Genomic DNA, 16,968 nt, shown 5'->3' on the forward strand with positions numbered 1-16,968 from the left:
AGAAGAGTTGACGTTTCGAGACCTCATGACCCTTCAGCAGAACTGGGTGAATCCAAGGAGAGGGGTGAAATATAAGCTGGTTTAAGGTTGTTGGGAGGGGCAGGGGGTGTGGAGCCGGGGGGTTGGGTGTGGGGAGAGAAGTGGAGGGGGGTGGTGTGGTTGTAGGGACAAGCAAGCAGTGATAGGAGCAGATAATCAAAAGATGTCACAGACAAAAGAACAAAAAGGTGTTGAAGTTGGTGATATTAGGTAAACGAATGTGCTAATTAAGAATGGATGGTAGGGCACTCAAGGTATAGCTCTAGTGGGGGTGGGGGGGCATAAAAGATTTAAAAATAATGGAAAAAGGTGGGAAAAGAAAAATCTATATAAATTATTGGAAAAACAAAAGGAAAGGGGAAGAAACAGAAAGGGGGTGGGGATGGAGGAGGGAGGTCAAGATTAGCACATTCATTTAGATAATATCACCAACTTCAACACCTTTTTGTTCTTTTGTCTGTGACATCTTTTGATTATCTGCTCCTATCACTGCTTACTTGTCCCTACAACCACACCACCCCCCTCCACTTCTCTCCCCCCATCCAACCCCCCCACACCCCACCTTAAACCAGCTTATATTTCACCCCTCTCCTTGGATTCACCCAGTTCTGCTGGGACTCGAAACATCAACTCTTTTCTTCTCCACTGATGCTGCCAGACCTGCTGAGTTTTTCCAGGTAATTCTGTTTTTGTTTTGGATTTCCAGCATCCACAGTTTTTTGTTTTTATCTATTTGTAACCAAAAGCAATGGTCAAGCCTACTTCCTTTAGAAGAATTTATCTTTGGTAACTTTGTAATTGTTGCTACACTTTCCCAGCTATACACAGAGAAGCGTTTAGTTTTGGAACACTTATGAAGATTCTCGATGACATACGTACAAAACTATTAAATAAAGTGCCAATAATAAACCAGTCATGTAAATGTTCAAACAACCTTAGTTCAAATGGTACAAAAATCCAAACACTAACATTCCCTTCAAGAGCATGTTACGTGCACCACTTTTCGGTTTTACACACTTTGGTGGGCAGCGGGAGGGGGAGGGACGGGGGGGGGGCTGGTGAGATTTTGTCAACAGGGTAAAAATCCTGGAACTCCCTCCCTATCAGCACTGTGGGTGTACCTACACCACATGGACTGCAGCGGTTCAAGAAGGCAACTCACCACCGCCTTCTCAAGGGCAGTTAGGGATGGGCAATAAAGGCTGGCTCAGCCAGTGACACCCACATCCCATGAATGAATAATTTTAGAAAGCATGCTGTTCTCAATAGCGTAACCAGAAGTGAACACCACTTCAGTTCTGTCGAAGGGTCATGAAGACTCGAAACGTCAACTCTTTTCTTCTCCGCCGACGCTGCCAGACCTGCTGAGTTTTTCCAGGTAATTCTGTTTTTGTTTTTACCACTTCCACTTTCTTTCTTTTTCCAGTTTCCCAAGCAATTATAATTAAAATTCTAAATGCCGGCGCTATGCATGGGAAATACACGATTCAATGGTAGGGGCTGCTTTTCAGTGGTGAAACCCGTTGACAATGCTGCAGCTATGGGTGGACTATAAAAGAGCCCCCTGGTCAAACAGGGAGGCTCTGCGTCACCACCAAAACTTTCCTGCTCAACTCCATTGCCATTACCATAAGTCTTGAGAGCACAAAAGGTGGCAGAGGTGTTTTTCAAAATTAAATTTCACTTGTAAATATTTCACATTATATTGGTTTCATTTTATTCATGTGTGCACCATCATTATTTGTTGAGAATAGCTTAGTCAGAGAGCTAAATATACTGGTATGCCTTATGATTGGCACACGTTGATAGTTACAGGGGAGTTAGGAATATTTCCTTTAATGTGAAAGAAACCACGTTGTGCTTTTGCATTCAGTCTTTATTGAATGTTCATATTAGTGTCCAGTGTTGTATTGTGGGACACGGCTGAACTTGCAGGCTCACGTGGCCCTCCTTTCTATGCATTATAAAGGACATTGTCCAAGATCATTCCAAGAGAAAATAATTGAAATGTATATGAGCTCAAAGCCCTATAAGGACTCTACCAGCCAACGCCTTGAGATGGACATAGATTTGAACAGTGCCATTTAGGCCCCTCAATTTATTACCTTGACTGACTGTTCCCACCACCTCTCCTCCAGCACACCAGGCCCTTCCCACTTCACTCCTGCATGCCTCCGACCTCACTCCACGTCCCCCCCCTCAACATTGACTCACCCTGGCTGGCCCCTAGCCTCCATGTGAGCTGCCATTCTTCTGCTCCCCTCCCTCGTGCTATAGAGTTAAACAAGGAAAACTGCTGACCTGACACACAACTGCACAAAACTGACTGGTGCATGCTACCTTTAAACAACCATGATCTGGGTATCATGAGATTCCTGTGCACTGCTGACTTTACTTTGAAGGTAGGATGAGTATTCATGGCCTGCAAATGTATTACAAGTTTGAACCCGCCACAGCACTGTTCAACATGCTGCAAACCTGCTGCTGACTTTGTCTCTGCACTTTGTATTCTGCCTAAGTAAGTCAGCCCGCTTGCCACATTTCCCACTCTTCTAGGCACCAGAACACCCCCCCTCCCCACCCCCTCCGTATTCTGTTTCACCAGCTTGTCAGTAAATCTCTTGCTCTTTGAACCTTTTGTGGATATGCACATCAAATCAGCAAGAGAGAAATCATATAAGCACAGTACACTTGCTATATTTGAAAGAGAAAGAAACTCTTGGAACCTAATTTGAAGCCAAGCTCTAGAAGTGAAAGTACAGTGTCTCACCAAACTCTTAACAACTCCAGAATTTACAGCATGGAGCAGACATGGAACAAAACAATGCTGTTTGTGTAAAAGTCATGGACGTTGCAATAAAATGAGATGGATTACTAACAAAGTGACTACTCTCTCGGCTAATACACAGGTAGGCCTCTTTGGTGGTAATTCGAAGCTGACTCGATGGGTGGGAAACCCACAGGATCAGATGGAACACCACTTTTACATCCCAATTAATATTATTCTCCATTAGCTTCAACGGAGAGTAAAATCAGGCAGGGAATAAAATTAGCATTGCCCCCGATCTAATCAGTTTCCCAGGAGGTGGGTTAAGTTAAAGTTGCCCAAAGATCTCTGTTCCATCCTCATTTGACCTTCTGCAAACTAGCTGGATTGCACAGCATATGGCAGTTATGTTCTCTAAACCCAAAATTGGACAACATGCAATCTGGGCTATCACACTGAGCAACTTTGAAGTAACTTTCGTCCAAAATGACCTATGTTTCTGATATTGGAGCTAAGGGACAGCTAATAGACTTTATCGTTAGAATGTCAGTTTATAGAAAATCTCAGTATATTTTGTACCCTGGTGTAACTAGAAGAAATTAAGTTCACTGATGATGTATCCCAGTCTGCTACTTTCCGCCTTCTAACAGTCCAATCCAAAGTAGTAGCTGAAATTTATATATTGGAAATTTATTACAAGAGTATCTGTAAGATATTTTTGCTGCATGACCAGATTGTATGAATAAAACAAGATGACTTAATGCTGTAATTAAGCATTATTCGATTTCTCAATTTATAAATACACATTACACTTTTTATGGTTATTTAGTTATAGATTGTGAGGATATAAACATTTAGCACTCACCATTAATTCATGAGATAAATTTCACATCTAGCCAGAAGGGGAATGAAATTTTAAAAATAAGGTACATATACATAGTCATTGAGTCACAGGCCAAAAACTTACTTGTGTCGGGCAGGCTGGGCGGCACCAGGCGCAGAGCTGATCACCGCCCGCGATTGGCTGCACGCTGCCATTTTACATGAGTGGGCCAATTAAGGCCTGCGCAGTGTGACGCATGGCCGGTAGCACTCAGCGCTACCTGTGCAGGCGGGGGGAGGAGGGAGAGATGGGGCATGCGCACGAAAGAGCACAGCAATCTCCAAGTCACGGAGCTGCCTTAGGGAGATTAATTACATATTGAAATTTTTTAATAAAGAAAGAGAAAAATTATTTACACATGTCCCTTCATGTGACAGTGTCACACGAGCTGGGACATGTTTGTCAATTTAGAAAATTTTATTTATTGATTTTATAAAACATTCAGGGAAGCTCATCCCGCCCGTGGATGAGGTTTCCTGAAAAACACAAAGGCCGATTGGGCTCTTTGCCTGCTATTAATTATCTAAATTACTTTCCTAATAGCCTTAATATGCCTTTGACAGTTCGGCAGGCACACAGCCACCTCCGGTTGCGCACCCACCAAACAAAAGGCACATCAATTTGCGCGTCAGCGTGTCAGGCCTGCCCCCGCATGCCGACGGCAATATTCTGGCCATAGTGTTACAAATATAATGAGGCTGATATGCTAATTGCAACTGTGTTATTGATTATAGGGAAAATGGAGGAATGAAGGGGTCCTGTGACCTGTTCTAAATTCTACTGACAGCAAACCTGGGTGGCATGATGGTTAAAGATTAAAGGGGGGCCCTGGATAGTTCACTGGGAAGAAAGTGCAAGGTGTTCACCCCTGTGGACAATGGTGAAAGCAGCTGTGATGGCAGTGGTCCGATGGTTAGGGCCAGATTTTCAGTCACAAGGCGGGTAGGGCGAGGTGGTATATTTCCCAGTTCACTGCATCTCACCTTGGGAAAAATGGGCCCCATCGGACATGGTTTTCACTCCAGTGTTGGATGCTGGCTGGAATCAGGCCCGGAGACAACCCTGGATGCAGAGTGGAGGCAGGCACAGTGAGATGAGTGCAAAAGAGGGCTGTTTAAAAGGTTCTCTGAGATTCTGTTCCAGTTGTTTTGTTAAATATTAGGCCCCCTGGCTCTCATCCACTTACTCCCCTGCACCTACTCCCCGTGCTCCATCCATGCTGTCCACTTACCCCCATGGCCCTTCATACCCTCCATGCCAACTTATGAAGGATCAAGCTTGGGTAGATATATAGCAAATCAAGGCAGGAGAGCAAAATAGTAATATGGGAATGAGAGTCAGAGAATGGCAGCAAGGGAGAGAGAGAAAAACACCTAAGAATACATCAGTCAAGATTAGAGACCATAACTTCTGAGCTGCCCAGCCTCAGGTTGGAAGTGGGGTGGAGGGGGTACCCCAAAAATGGGCTGGGGAATCCCTCTCGGAACTTCACAGGTATGCATTTACATGACAGTAACCCAGCAGTGCAAACTTCCTCCAGGCAATTGCCCTGCGCTGGGAACCATCTGAAAATGCGATTTAAACCCTCTTCTAACTTCTGGGTAACTATTGTAAAGACCCAGACTGATCCCTCTACAGGACTCCCCAACACCCCCAGGGAACACCTCCTCCTCTGACTGACCCCAACCCCCATGGTATTCTCCGCCCAACCCTCCCACCCGCACAGGATGCCTCACATTACCCCACATGTTCACCCCCCCAACCTGACTGGATCCCCCACCACGCAGGCCCAACCCAACATCCTCCCCACCTCCAAGGTCCGACCAGACTCCCACCTACCTGATGTCCAACTCCCCCAGCCCCCCAAAATTCTGACCCACCCGCCCCCACCCTCCAAAATGTCCAAACCCTGACCACCCGAATGTCCGAAACCCCCATCCCCCAAATGTGCCAGTATTTTCACGTTGGCATGTGGGGATGGGCCCGGCACGCCAATGCGTAAAATGATGCATAGTGACGTCCCAATGTCACCATGCATCATTCAAATCTTTTGTTTCAAGGGGCGCACGCTGGCCGAACTGTCAAAGGCCTGTTAAGGCCTAAAAAAACCAATTAAACTAATTATCAATACTGCCTGGCCAACCTTAAGGTTGACGGGCAGGCCAAGAGCCCAAGCGGCCTTTGCGTTTTTCAGGAAACCTCATCCACGGGCGGGATGAGGTTTCCTGAAGGTTTTATTAAAAAAATATTTTTTTTTCACAATTCATAAACATGTCACTTGAGGGGCCATGTTTAAATAATTTTTATCTATCTCTATTTGAAACTTTCAACCTGAACTTAATCTCCATGAGGCGACTCTGTGCCTCAGGGACATCTCTGCACTCTTTCGCGCACATGCGCAAAACAGTGCAGGCCCCGACTCTTTCTCCTCACCCCGCCCACACAGGTACGGGCGCGCATCATGCCCACGTAAAATGGCGGCGCGCAGCCGATCATGGGTGGTGAATGGCTCTACGACCACCCGACTGGCCCACCCAACCGGCAGAAAATTCTCCCCCTGATCTCCGAACACCCCCACCCCGCAAATCCTATCCACTTACCTTCTCCCTGGTCTGTCAATTTCAATCAGACTTTTAAACTTATCTGCTTTACGGCAGCTAGTGCTGTAAAAAAAGAGGGCATGTCCTCCTTCAACTCAATGGTGCCGGACAGCAATGCTGGGCCTTGGAGACAGCTGCGTTGCTTGGATCTTACCCGGCCTGAGTCGGAAGGTGGGGCAAGACTGGCAAGGAAGAAATTTGGGGTAGGTAAGTAGGCAGGAAGTGGCAATCTGATGCTGATTGCCACTCCAAGGAAATTATGTTACAAAGATAAAAAAGGACAAAACTAAATGCTCTGCATCTCAAAGCATGCAGCATTCATAACAAAGTAAATTAATGCATAGCACACATTGCAGTAAATAAATACGATCTGATAGCCATTACAGACACATGGCTACAGAATGACAAGGATTGGGTCCTGAACACTGAAGGGTACATGACCTTCAAGAAGAATACAAAGCTAGGTAAAGATGGAGCGGTAGCACTGTTAATCAAGGTTGGCATTGGTGCAATAGTTAGAGATGACCTTGATTCAGGAGATCAGGATGTGGAATTGGTTTGGGTGGAGATGAGGAACAGCAGGGGAAAGCAGTTAATAGTGGGTGTGGTCTACAGGCCTATTAACAGTAACCACAATGTAGGACAAAGTATACAAGAATATTGGGTTCTTGGAAATAATTATGATGATTTTAATTTACATATAAATTGGAAAAATCAGATTGGCAGCAGTAGCCTGAATGAGGAGTTCTTAGAATGCTTTTGTGATAGTTTCTAAGAACAGCACATTCTGGAACCAGCCAGACAGCAGGTTATATTACACTTGGCATTGTGTAATGTGACAGGATTAATTTATGACCTCAGGGTAAAGGCATCCCTAGGTCACAGCGACCACAAAATGATTGAATTTTCCATCCATTTTGAAAAGGGAGAAGAGTGAGTCTAAGACTAGTATTTTAAATTTAAATAAGGGAAACTAAGTGGGCATGAAAGCTGAGCAGCTGAAGTGAACCAGGATACTAGGCTAGAGGATAGATCAATAGAGAAGCAGTGGCAGACATTTACGGGGATATTCCAGGATATTCAGAATAAATATATTACTACTATAAGGAAAAGTTCTAAGGGGGGGGTGGTGCGGTCCCACCATCCATGATTAACTAACAAAGTTAAGGAAAGCATCAAACTTAAGGAGAAACATAACTGCACAGTGGCAGGTCAGATGATTGGTCAAAAAGAATATAAACAGCAGAGAATGACGAGAAGTTAATTGGGTAAAGGATGAGAGGAAGCAGTAAGAAATACAAAAATGGACAGCAACAGTTTCTGCAGATATTTAATAAGAAAAAAGTAAGCAAAGTGAGTGTTGGTCCTCGAAAGAGCAACAATGGGGAGTTGGTAGCAGATAATAAGGAAACAGCAAATGAAATGAACAAATATTTTGCTTCTGTCTTCACTATAGAAGATTATGCTATTACTGGAATATTTTTTGTAAGTCAAGAGGTGGAAGGGAGAGAGGAGCTTGGTGAAATTACAATCACTAGGGAAGCGGTACTGAGCAAACTGATGGACTTCATCCTAGGGTCCTAAAAGAGGTAGTAGATGCGTTGATGCTAATTTCCCAAAATTTGCTAGATTCTGGAAAGGTTCCATTGGAAAGTAGCAAATATAACCCCTCTATTCAGGAAGGGAGGGAGGCAGAAAAGAAGAAACTATATGCCAGTTAACTTTATGTCTGTCATGGGAATGGTATTAGAATCAATCATTAAAAATGTTATAGCTGGGCACTTAGAAAAAACTCAAGGTAATCGGGAAGAGTTAACATGGTTTTGTGAAAGGGAAATCATGTTTAACCAATTTATTGGAGTTCTTTGAAGGAGTAATATGCGCTGCGAATAAAGGAGAGCCTGTAAACGTACTGTACTTGGATTTCCAGAAGGCATTGGATAAGGTGCCACATCAAAGGTTATCGCAGAAAAAGCTCATGGTTTAGGAGATAACATATTAGCATGGATAGAAGATTGTTTGGTTAGCAGGGTATGACAAGTGCCTTCGTGGATGACCTCAGCCAGTAAAGGAATTGGACCCATGCTGTTGGTGTCACCCTGCGTCACAAAACAGCCATCCAGCCAACTGAGCTAACTGACCCCAGATTATTACTTAAATGGAGAACTCCAGGGCACAGAGTGACTCCAGGGAACTGAACATAAAAGTGTGGATATTATGCTTCAGTTATACAGGGCATTGGTGAGACCACATTGCAAATACTATGTGCAGTTTTGGCCTCCTTGCTTAAGGATATAAATGCATTGGGGAATGTTCAGAGGAGATTTAGTGGATACCTGGAATGAACAGGTTGTCTTAAGAAGAAAGGTTGGACAGACTTGACTTGTTTCCACTGGAGTTTAGAAGAGTGAGGGGTGATTTGATTGAAGTATATAAGATCCTGAATGGTCTCGACAAGGTGGACATGAAAAGGATGTTTGCTCTTGTGGGTGTGTCCAGAACTAGGGGGCACTGTTTTAAAATTAGGGGTCACCCTTTTAGGAGAGAGATGAGGAGTTTTTTCTCTGAGAGTTGTGAGATTTTGGAACTCTCTGCCTCAGAAGCGGTGGAGACGGGATCATTGAGTATTTTCAAGGTGGAGATAGATACATTCTTGTTAGGCAATGGAATTAAAGGTTATCGGGAGTAGATGGGAAAGTGGAATTTGAAACACAAACCGATCAACCATGATCTTATTGAATGGCGGAGCAGGCTCGAGGAGCCGAATGGTCTACTTCTGCTCCTGTTTCGTATGTTCACAGAATATGAAATTAAACCAGCAAAGAACATAAAAACAGACTATGGAAGCTACTTTAGGTATGTAAAAAGGTAAATACAAATGTGGGCCCATTACAGGCAGAGAATGGGGAATTCACAACGGGTAGTAAGGAAATGGCAGAGAAACTAAAATACTTGTGTCACAGAGGAAATATTGGTGAGCCAAAGGATTAATGAGATCGAGGATCTGAAAGAAATTAGTAATGGTAAAAAAAGCAATGCTGGAGAAATTAATGGGGCTGAAAGTTAATAAATTCTCTGGACCTGATGATCTACATCCTAGAGTGTTGAAGGAGATGGCTGTAGAGATAATGGATATATTGGTGATCATCTTTTAAAATTCTATAGATTCAGGAATGGGACCTGCAGATTGGAAGGTAGCAAAGTGACCCCATTATTGAAGAGAGGGGGAGAGAAAACAGGGAGCCACATTCCTGTTAGCTTGACCTCAGTAGTAGGGAAAATGCTAGAATCTATTCTGAAGGATGTAATAACTGGGCATTTAGAAAACAATGCTGAGATTGGGCAAGTCAACATGGATTTATAAAAGGGAAATCAAGTTTGACAAGCCTGTTGGAGATTTTTTGAGGATGTTACGAGCAAAATAGGTAAGTAAGAACCAGTGAATGAAATGTGTTTCAATTTTCAGAAGGCTTTCAATAAGGTCCCATGCAGGAGGTTAGTAAACAAAATTAGAGCTCAAGGAACTGGGGGAAAAATATTGGGATGGATTGAGGGCTGGTTACTGGACAGAAAACAGAGTAGGGATAACCAGATCATTCTCAGGTTGGTAGGCTGTGACCAGTGGGGTACCACAAGAATCAGTGCTTGGGCCCCGACTATTCACAATCTACAGCAATGATTTGGTTGTGGGAACCAAATGTAATATTTCCAAGTTTGCTGATGACACAAACTAGATGAAAATGCGAGTTGTGAGGAGGGTGCTAAGAGGCTTCAAGGAGATTTAGACAGACTAAGCGGACAAGAACACAGCAGGTGGATTATAATATGGAAAAATGTGAAGTTATCTACTTTGGTAGGAAAAATAGAAATGCAGAGTATTTCATAAATGGGGAGAGATTGAGAAATGGTTGTTGTTCAGAGAGGCCTGGGTGTTCTTATCCATAAGTCACTGAAAGCTAGATGGGAAAGTGAGTTGTGAAGAGGATGCAAACAGGCTTCAAGGGGATTTAAACAGGCTAGTGAGTAGGCAAGAACATGGCAGATGGAATATAATGTGAAGTTATCCACTTTGGTTGGAAAAACGGAAAGGCAGAATATTTTTTAAAAGGTAAGAGATTGGGAATTGTCAATGTCTGAAGGGACCTGGGTGTCCCTGTTCATAAGTCACTGAAAGGTAGCATGCAGATGCAGCACGCAATTAGGAGGGCAAAGGTATATTGGCCTTCATTGCAAGGAGATTTGAGTACAGGAATAAGGAAGTGTTGCTGCAGTTGCACAGGGCCTTGGTAAGACCACACCTGGAATATTGTGTGCAGTTTGGGTCTCCTCACCTAAGGAAGGATATACTGGCCATAGAGGGAGTGCAACATAAGTTCACCAGACTCATCCCAGGGATGGCAGGATTGTCCTATGAGCAAAGATTGAAGAGACTGGGCCTATATTCACTAGAATTTAGAAGAAAGAGAGGCAACCTCATTGAAGTGCAAAATTCTTACAGAGCTCGACAAGACAGGAAGGATGTTTCCCCTGTTTGGGGGTCTAGAACCAGGGGACACAATCTCAGAATAAGAGGTAGGTCATTTAGGACTGAGATGAGGAGGAATTTCTTTAGTCAGAGGGTGCTAAATCTTTGGAATTCTCTACCCTAGAGATCTGTGAGGGTTCAGTCATTATGCTCAAAGCAGAGGTCGATAAGATTTCTAAATACCAATGACATTAAGGGAAACAGGGATAGTGCTTGAAAATGGCATTGAGGGAGAAGGCACAGGATGTGATGGACTTCCAAGAGAATTTTATAAAAAATTCTTATCATAACTCTCTCCATTATTATTGTCCCTTTTCAGAATGTTGCATCTTTGCCTATTCTTTTAAAGAGGGATAAGGATCCTCTGCATTGCAGTTCATACTGACCTATTTCCCTTTTAATTGTGGATGTCAAGATACTAGCTAAAGTCTTAGCCTACCATCTTGAGCCTGTCCATCCATCTATCATCTCTTCTGACCAGACAGGTTTTAAACAAGGCAGGCAATCTTTCTCTAATTTAAGGCGCCTTTTCAATATTATTTATATGCATTCAACTACTTCACTTCCTGAGGTTCGTATTACTATGGGTGCAGAGAAAGCTTTTGATAGAGTGCAATGAGACTATCTTCTCTTCACTCTTCAAAAATTTAGATTTGGACCCATTTTTATAAAATGGGTAAAACTATTGTATTCCTCACTGGTTACGTACAAATAATATCCACTCAACTCTTTGACCCCCATCGAGGTACCAGCCAGGGCTGTCCCCTTACCCCACTACTTTTCGCTATTGCTATTGAGCCCCTTGAAATTTCACTATGGACCTGTGACGATATTACAGGGTGTTATATGGAGTCAAGCAGAAACTCTCCCTTTATGCTTATTACCTGCTTCCTTACATCTCTGATCCAGGCTCGTGTCTCCCATGTATTTTCTCTATTCTTGAGTGATTTGGTCATATTTCAAGTTTTAAAATTAATTTGCAAAAGAGTGAAATTTTTCCTATTAACTTTATTGCAAAACGTTATCTTCTTTCTCTCCTCCCCTTCAATGTCTCAGTAAACAGTTTCAAATAATTAAGAATTTGTTTGATCCCTTGGATTTCTTTTTAAGCTCAATTTTGACCCTTTGTCAGAACGTACAAAGCAGGACTTAGCACATTGGTCTAGCTTACTCCTTTCTTTAGTGGGCCGTAAAAATTCTGTAAAGATGAATGTTTTGTCAAATTTCCTATACTTATTTCAGTGCATTCCATTGTTTACTTCCAAGTGTTTTTTGGTGCAATAGACCAATTAATTCCTTCTTTTATTTGAAATAATAAAATTCCCAGAATTCATAAAGTTTTTCTACAAAGTCCCAAACATTGAGGTGGTTCGGCACTGCCAAATTTTCAGTTTTATTATTGGTCTGCTAATATCTGTAATATTTCTTTTGGTTTCATTCTGACTCGGCTAGTTTAGCATGGGTGCAATTGGAGGCAGCCTCCTGTCAATCCACATCTCTGCCTGCTCTCTGGTGCTCCTCCATTCCTTCCTCAACCAGTCGCTTTTCTTCAAACCCTATTGTTAGACAGTCACTTAAGATTTGGACCCAGTTAAGAATACACTTTGGGCTACAATCTCTCTCTTTATACAGCCCTATTGATGCAAATCATTTATTTCCACCTTCATTAGGAGATTCTGCCTTTCAAGTCATGTCAAAACCCTTGCTAACTTATACATTGAAAATATTTTTGCTTCTTTTGACTCTCTCTCTCTCTCTAGGAGATATGATCTGCCCTGCACACACTTCTTTTGCTACTAACAAATCAGAGATTTTGTCCACAACAAAAAGCTCAGTTTGTTTTATTGCCCCCAAAATCACCGATAGATATATTAGAACTAAATCCTTTTGTTAGGGAGTTCATTTCCAAATTATATTCTCTAATTTTTTCGCAACACTGCCTTTCACTTCCTACTTTAAAAACTCTTTGCAGACAAGATTTTGACTCAGACTAATCAGAAGATAACTGAAAGTCTGTTCTCTCTCATGTACATTCCACATCTGCAAGTGCAAGACATGGGTTGCTACAATTAAAAATCTTACATCCAAAGTTAAGTTATCTCAGATTTATCCACATTTCGATCCAACCTGTGATAAATGCCATACTGCCCTAGCCTCTGTAATTCATATGTACTGGTTGTGTCCTGAATCGGCTTTGTTTTGGACAAATATTTTTAGTAGCAACATTGAACCTTTTCCTATTACAGCACTCTTTGGAGCGGAACCAAATGCCATCCCCCTTAGAAAAATTCAGACTGATGCACTTGCCTTTCAACATTATTGGCTAAACGTATTATTCTGTAAAACTGGAAACAGTTTGCCCCACCCTCTTTCACTAATTGGATATGTGATTTTATGCAGAATCTTAAACTTGAAAATATAAAGTACATGATAAGAGGCTCCACTGATAGATTTTATGTAGCTTTGCAAGCATTCCTAGATTATTTTGAGGAACTATAGCTCTCGATTTTCATATAACTGATCCTAATTAGGTTGTTTATATTATATCATGTGAAACTATATCTGTCCTATAATTGTGGTTGAATTGCTTATTTTTTGGGGAGGGTTTTTTTCATCTTTTTGCTCTTTCCTTATTCTTCTTCTTGCTCCTACATCTCTTTCCCTTCTCTTTCAAATATAAGTTTATTAAATTATTGCTGTACTGTAAGCTATTTTCTGTACTATTATCCATTAGAAATTGTTAAAATTTAAAAAACAGAAATTTAAAAAATAAATCAGCCATGATCTAGTGAATGTCAGCGAAGGCTAGGGCCAAATGGCCTACTCCTGCTCCTACATTCCTAGATAAAAGTCTGCCTGATCTAGAATTTCAAAATTCACATCTCACTAATTTCTCATGGCCAGGATAACATCTGCTATTCTCAATGTTTGTAACTCCATTCTTTTATGGAGTTCTTAAATCTAATTTAATTCCTTGAAAATTCCAGGGCGTGGCTATTTGGAGGGCCAAATTCCCCCTGTTCAGAAATTTACAAAATATTCTATGCAAGTACAAAATTGGAGGTTATTGACCCAAAGGACCTCACTGCCTTAATTTTATGAGCATCTTCCAATATATGCTGTCTATTTAGATCCAAATTCTTGAGCCAAAAATGACTGGTTCTATGATTGGATTTTCAGTAAGAATAATTTATTCAACAATTGTGAATAATATGTCTTTGCATTTTCTGATATTCTATAATGTCTCTTTCCTTATCCCCTTGGCAGCATAATTAGTTTTTGCAGAGGCTTTAAAAACATTTTTATGTCTAGCAAATACTATTGGTGTATGAATGTAATGTGGCTTTGGTCAAACCACGCCCTAGAATTTTCAAAGAACTAAATCAAGTTTAAGAAGCGAATGAAATGGAATTGAAAACCTGGTGGCTTTAATCAAATCTCTGAACCCCATCAAGGTCATAAAGCACAAAACTTTCCTTTTCCATGAGATAATTGGCATTCAAAAGTAGTTTTTAGATCTGAGCTGCTAATGTCCAATGCCAAAATTCATTTTGCCCTTGCTTAGTGAGATAATTCTTTTAGTGGCTGCTCATTCAGTAACCAAGACGCTAGGCCCTAGGAAATATTTCCTAGACCTCTCTACCTCCCATTCCTCCTTTATAACACTCACTAAAACCTAGCTTTAAAGCTTTTGGCCACCTGGCCTAATAGTGCCTTGGTGGTTTGGTGTCAACAAACTCAGGAGCTAAAACCAACAACTTATATTTAGGATGTTTTATTATGTTAAAGGCGCTACATGAATATAAGTTGTTTTTGGTTTTACCTCCGAGTTTGTTGGTTCTGGACTTGCCCCATTCAAGAAACTTGGGCACATGACCTTGAATACAATGCAATACTGAAGGAGTGTCGCGATGTTGGAACTCTTGACTTTCGTAAAAGGCGTGAAACCGAAGCGCCGCACGCTCTCTAAGGCAAACATAAAAGACTCCACGACAGTATCTGAAGAACAGTAGGTGAGTTCACCCCAGTAACCTGGCCAATATTTAACCTTTAATACAAATAGGACAAAGACCGCCATCACTGACAGCTCTTACCCACCACGACAAACGCCGTCTGATGTTTCACAGCCCTGTTCCCTATGTGAGTGACCGGCTTTCGGGTGGGTGAAGCCCAATATTTGTTTATCGAGTAGAGCTGTACTGTTTCTTTTAAATTCTGACTTGAGGTGGTCTTTTACAAGTGTAGCTCTGCGATTTATTTTTTAGCTCACTGTCAACGTTTGCAACTTTGGTCTAGGTATCTATATTTTTAGAACAGAAACAGAAATACCTGGAAAAACTCAGCAGGTCTGGCAGCATCGGCGGAGAAGAGTACAGTTGACGTTTCGAGTCCTCATGACCCTTTAATAACATGTTTCCAGTTCTGTTGAAGTTCTGAGTGGTGTGCTGGACAATGTGCAAGAATTTATAGTAATGTTTCAGCCTGTATTTAATTTCACTGTTCTTTAAATCTCCAAGGAAGACCAGGTTATTCTTGTGGTCCATTTTTATCTGCACATGCATCTGATGAAGGGTCATGAGGACTCGAAACGTCAACTGTACCCTTCTTCGCCGATGCTGCCAGACCTGCTGAGTTTTTCCAGGTATTTGTTTTTATTTTTGATTTCCAGTATCCGCATTTTTTGTTTTTATCTCTGTATATTTTTAGTGCTACTCCACTACTTGTGTTTTCAAGTCATTTTGTGCAAGCTTCTTTCAACTCCCTCTTCAATTGCCCCTACTTGTTTTCACCTTGAACCCCATTGGTTTTTGAAACGGCTACTCCTTGAGTTTGTTCCATTTTTTGCCAGAAGAAACAGGTGCTGCCTCCTATGCTACCTCAGACTTCAGCATTCTCACTCACCATTACTCTGTGGCTTCATGCCGATGGTCCCTCCGGTATATATCACCAGAACTTTAACCTTCTGCACCCGAACATCGTTGGACGTTCGGGGCACCTGCGGTTGATCGCGGGCAGCAGAGTTCTCCCAGCCGAGCCGGGTGTTGAACAGCGCGCTGGAGAGCGACAAAATGTTCCGACCGCTGGAACTCGAGAGAGTGGACATCGCCATCAGATAGCAAGGGCAGACTGAGGAACCAGGAGAAGCAAAAGGGGGTATAGGTAGAGTCAATTATATCAAAGTTTGTCGTCAATACACACTCAGTAACACCCCTTCTCTAATATAGGCCGGGCCTTCAATTATCCATTCTACACCACACCCCCTCCCCCATATACAATGTTTCAATTTTCTACAGCCCGTTTCCAATCATACACAGTGCCTTTAATTCCCTATTATACAACCCTTTCTAACATACACTACATTCAAATCTCCAGTATACTTAGACAGTTCTAGGAAGGCATGTTCACACATGTCTTGGATAATGGCGAGTCTTCTGACCCATTTGCAGTTGCTAATGGAGCAAAAGAGGGCTGTGTGCTAGCACCAACATTCTTTAGCATGTTTATCTCCGCTATGTTCTGCGATGTCTTCCATGATGGTGATCCTGACATGGAAATCAGATATTGCTTGGGATGAGAAGCTGCTCAAACTGAGACAACTGCAGGCAAGACTAAGGCCTCCAAGGACATGCTTTGTGATTTCTGGTTTTCGGATGACTGCATTAGCGGTCAACTCCGAGCTGGAAATGTGATTAAACGTGGACTTGCTCTCCCATGCATGTGACAACTTTGGCCTTAGAATCAGCACAAGGAAAACCGAAGTAATGTACCAGCCTGCTCCTGCTGAGCCCTCCATCTGTTCAGACTCAGCAGTTTACCTTACTCCTTTAAAAATCCTGTACCAACATTTTATCAAACTCCACTCATTGTGTACTATGATTTAATATGAGCACAATATTTCAGAATATTCCTCATTCTTGCTAATAAGCTAACCATGTCGATTCCCGTAACTATTGTTTCCTGCTACAATTACTGTACATTCCTTTTTGCTCCCCCCACATTAATGGGCCCCACACCATAGTGCTGTGGTCACTTTGCTCATCCTCCCTGCAGTCCCTGCTCTTGTCCACACAAACTGCAAGAGTGTCAAACCTGTTGGACAATTGCAAGGGTTTGGACTCCTCCATTGTTGCATCGCTGTACCTGACCACAGGCC

General features: G+C 42.2%; 1 protein-coding gene across 2 annotated transcripts in view; it reads right to left on the reverse strand.

Moving 5' to 3' along the window:
- The window catches only part of LOC121292231 (60 kDa lysophospholipase-like), a 100,287-nt gene extending 84,350 nt beyond the window's left edge, over positions 1–15,937 (reverse strand). The window contains exon 1 of one of the 2 annotated variants that reach the window (XM_041213953.1): positions 15,717–15,937. In XM_041213953.1, the coding sequence (XP_041069887.1) occupies positions 15,717–15,924 (208 nt within the window). In that variant the 5' untranslated portion in view covers positions 15,925–15,937. Of the gene's footprint in view, positions 1–6,289; positions 6,393–15,716 lie in introns of those variants that run through there. The other variant, XM_041213954.1, reaches the window with a different exon arrangement.
- Between the last annotated feature and the right edge of the window lie 1,031 nt (positions 15,938–16,968).

The sequence above is a fragment of the Carcharodon carcharias genome, chromosome 20, assembly GCF_017639515.1.
Source record: "Carcharodon carcharias isolate sCarCar2 chromosome 20, sCarCar2.pri, whole genome shotgun sequence".
In the NCBI taxonomy this organism is placed as follows: Eukaryota; Metazoa; Chordata; class Chondrichthyes; order Lamniformes; family Lamnidae; genus Carcharodon; species Carcharodon carcharias.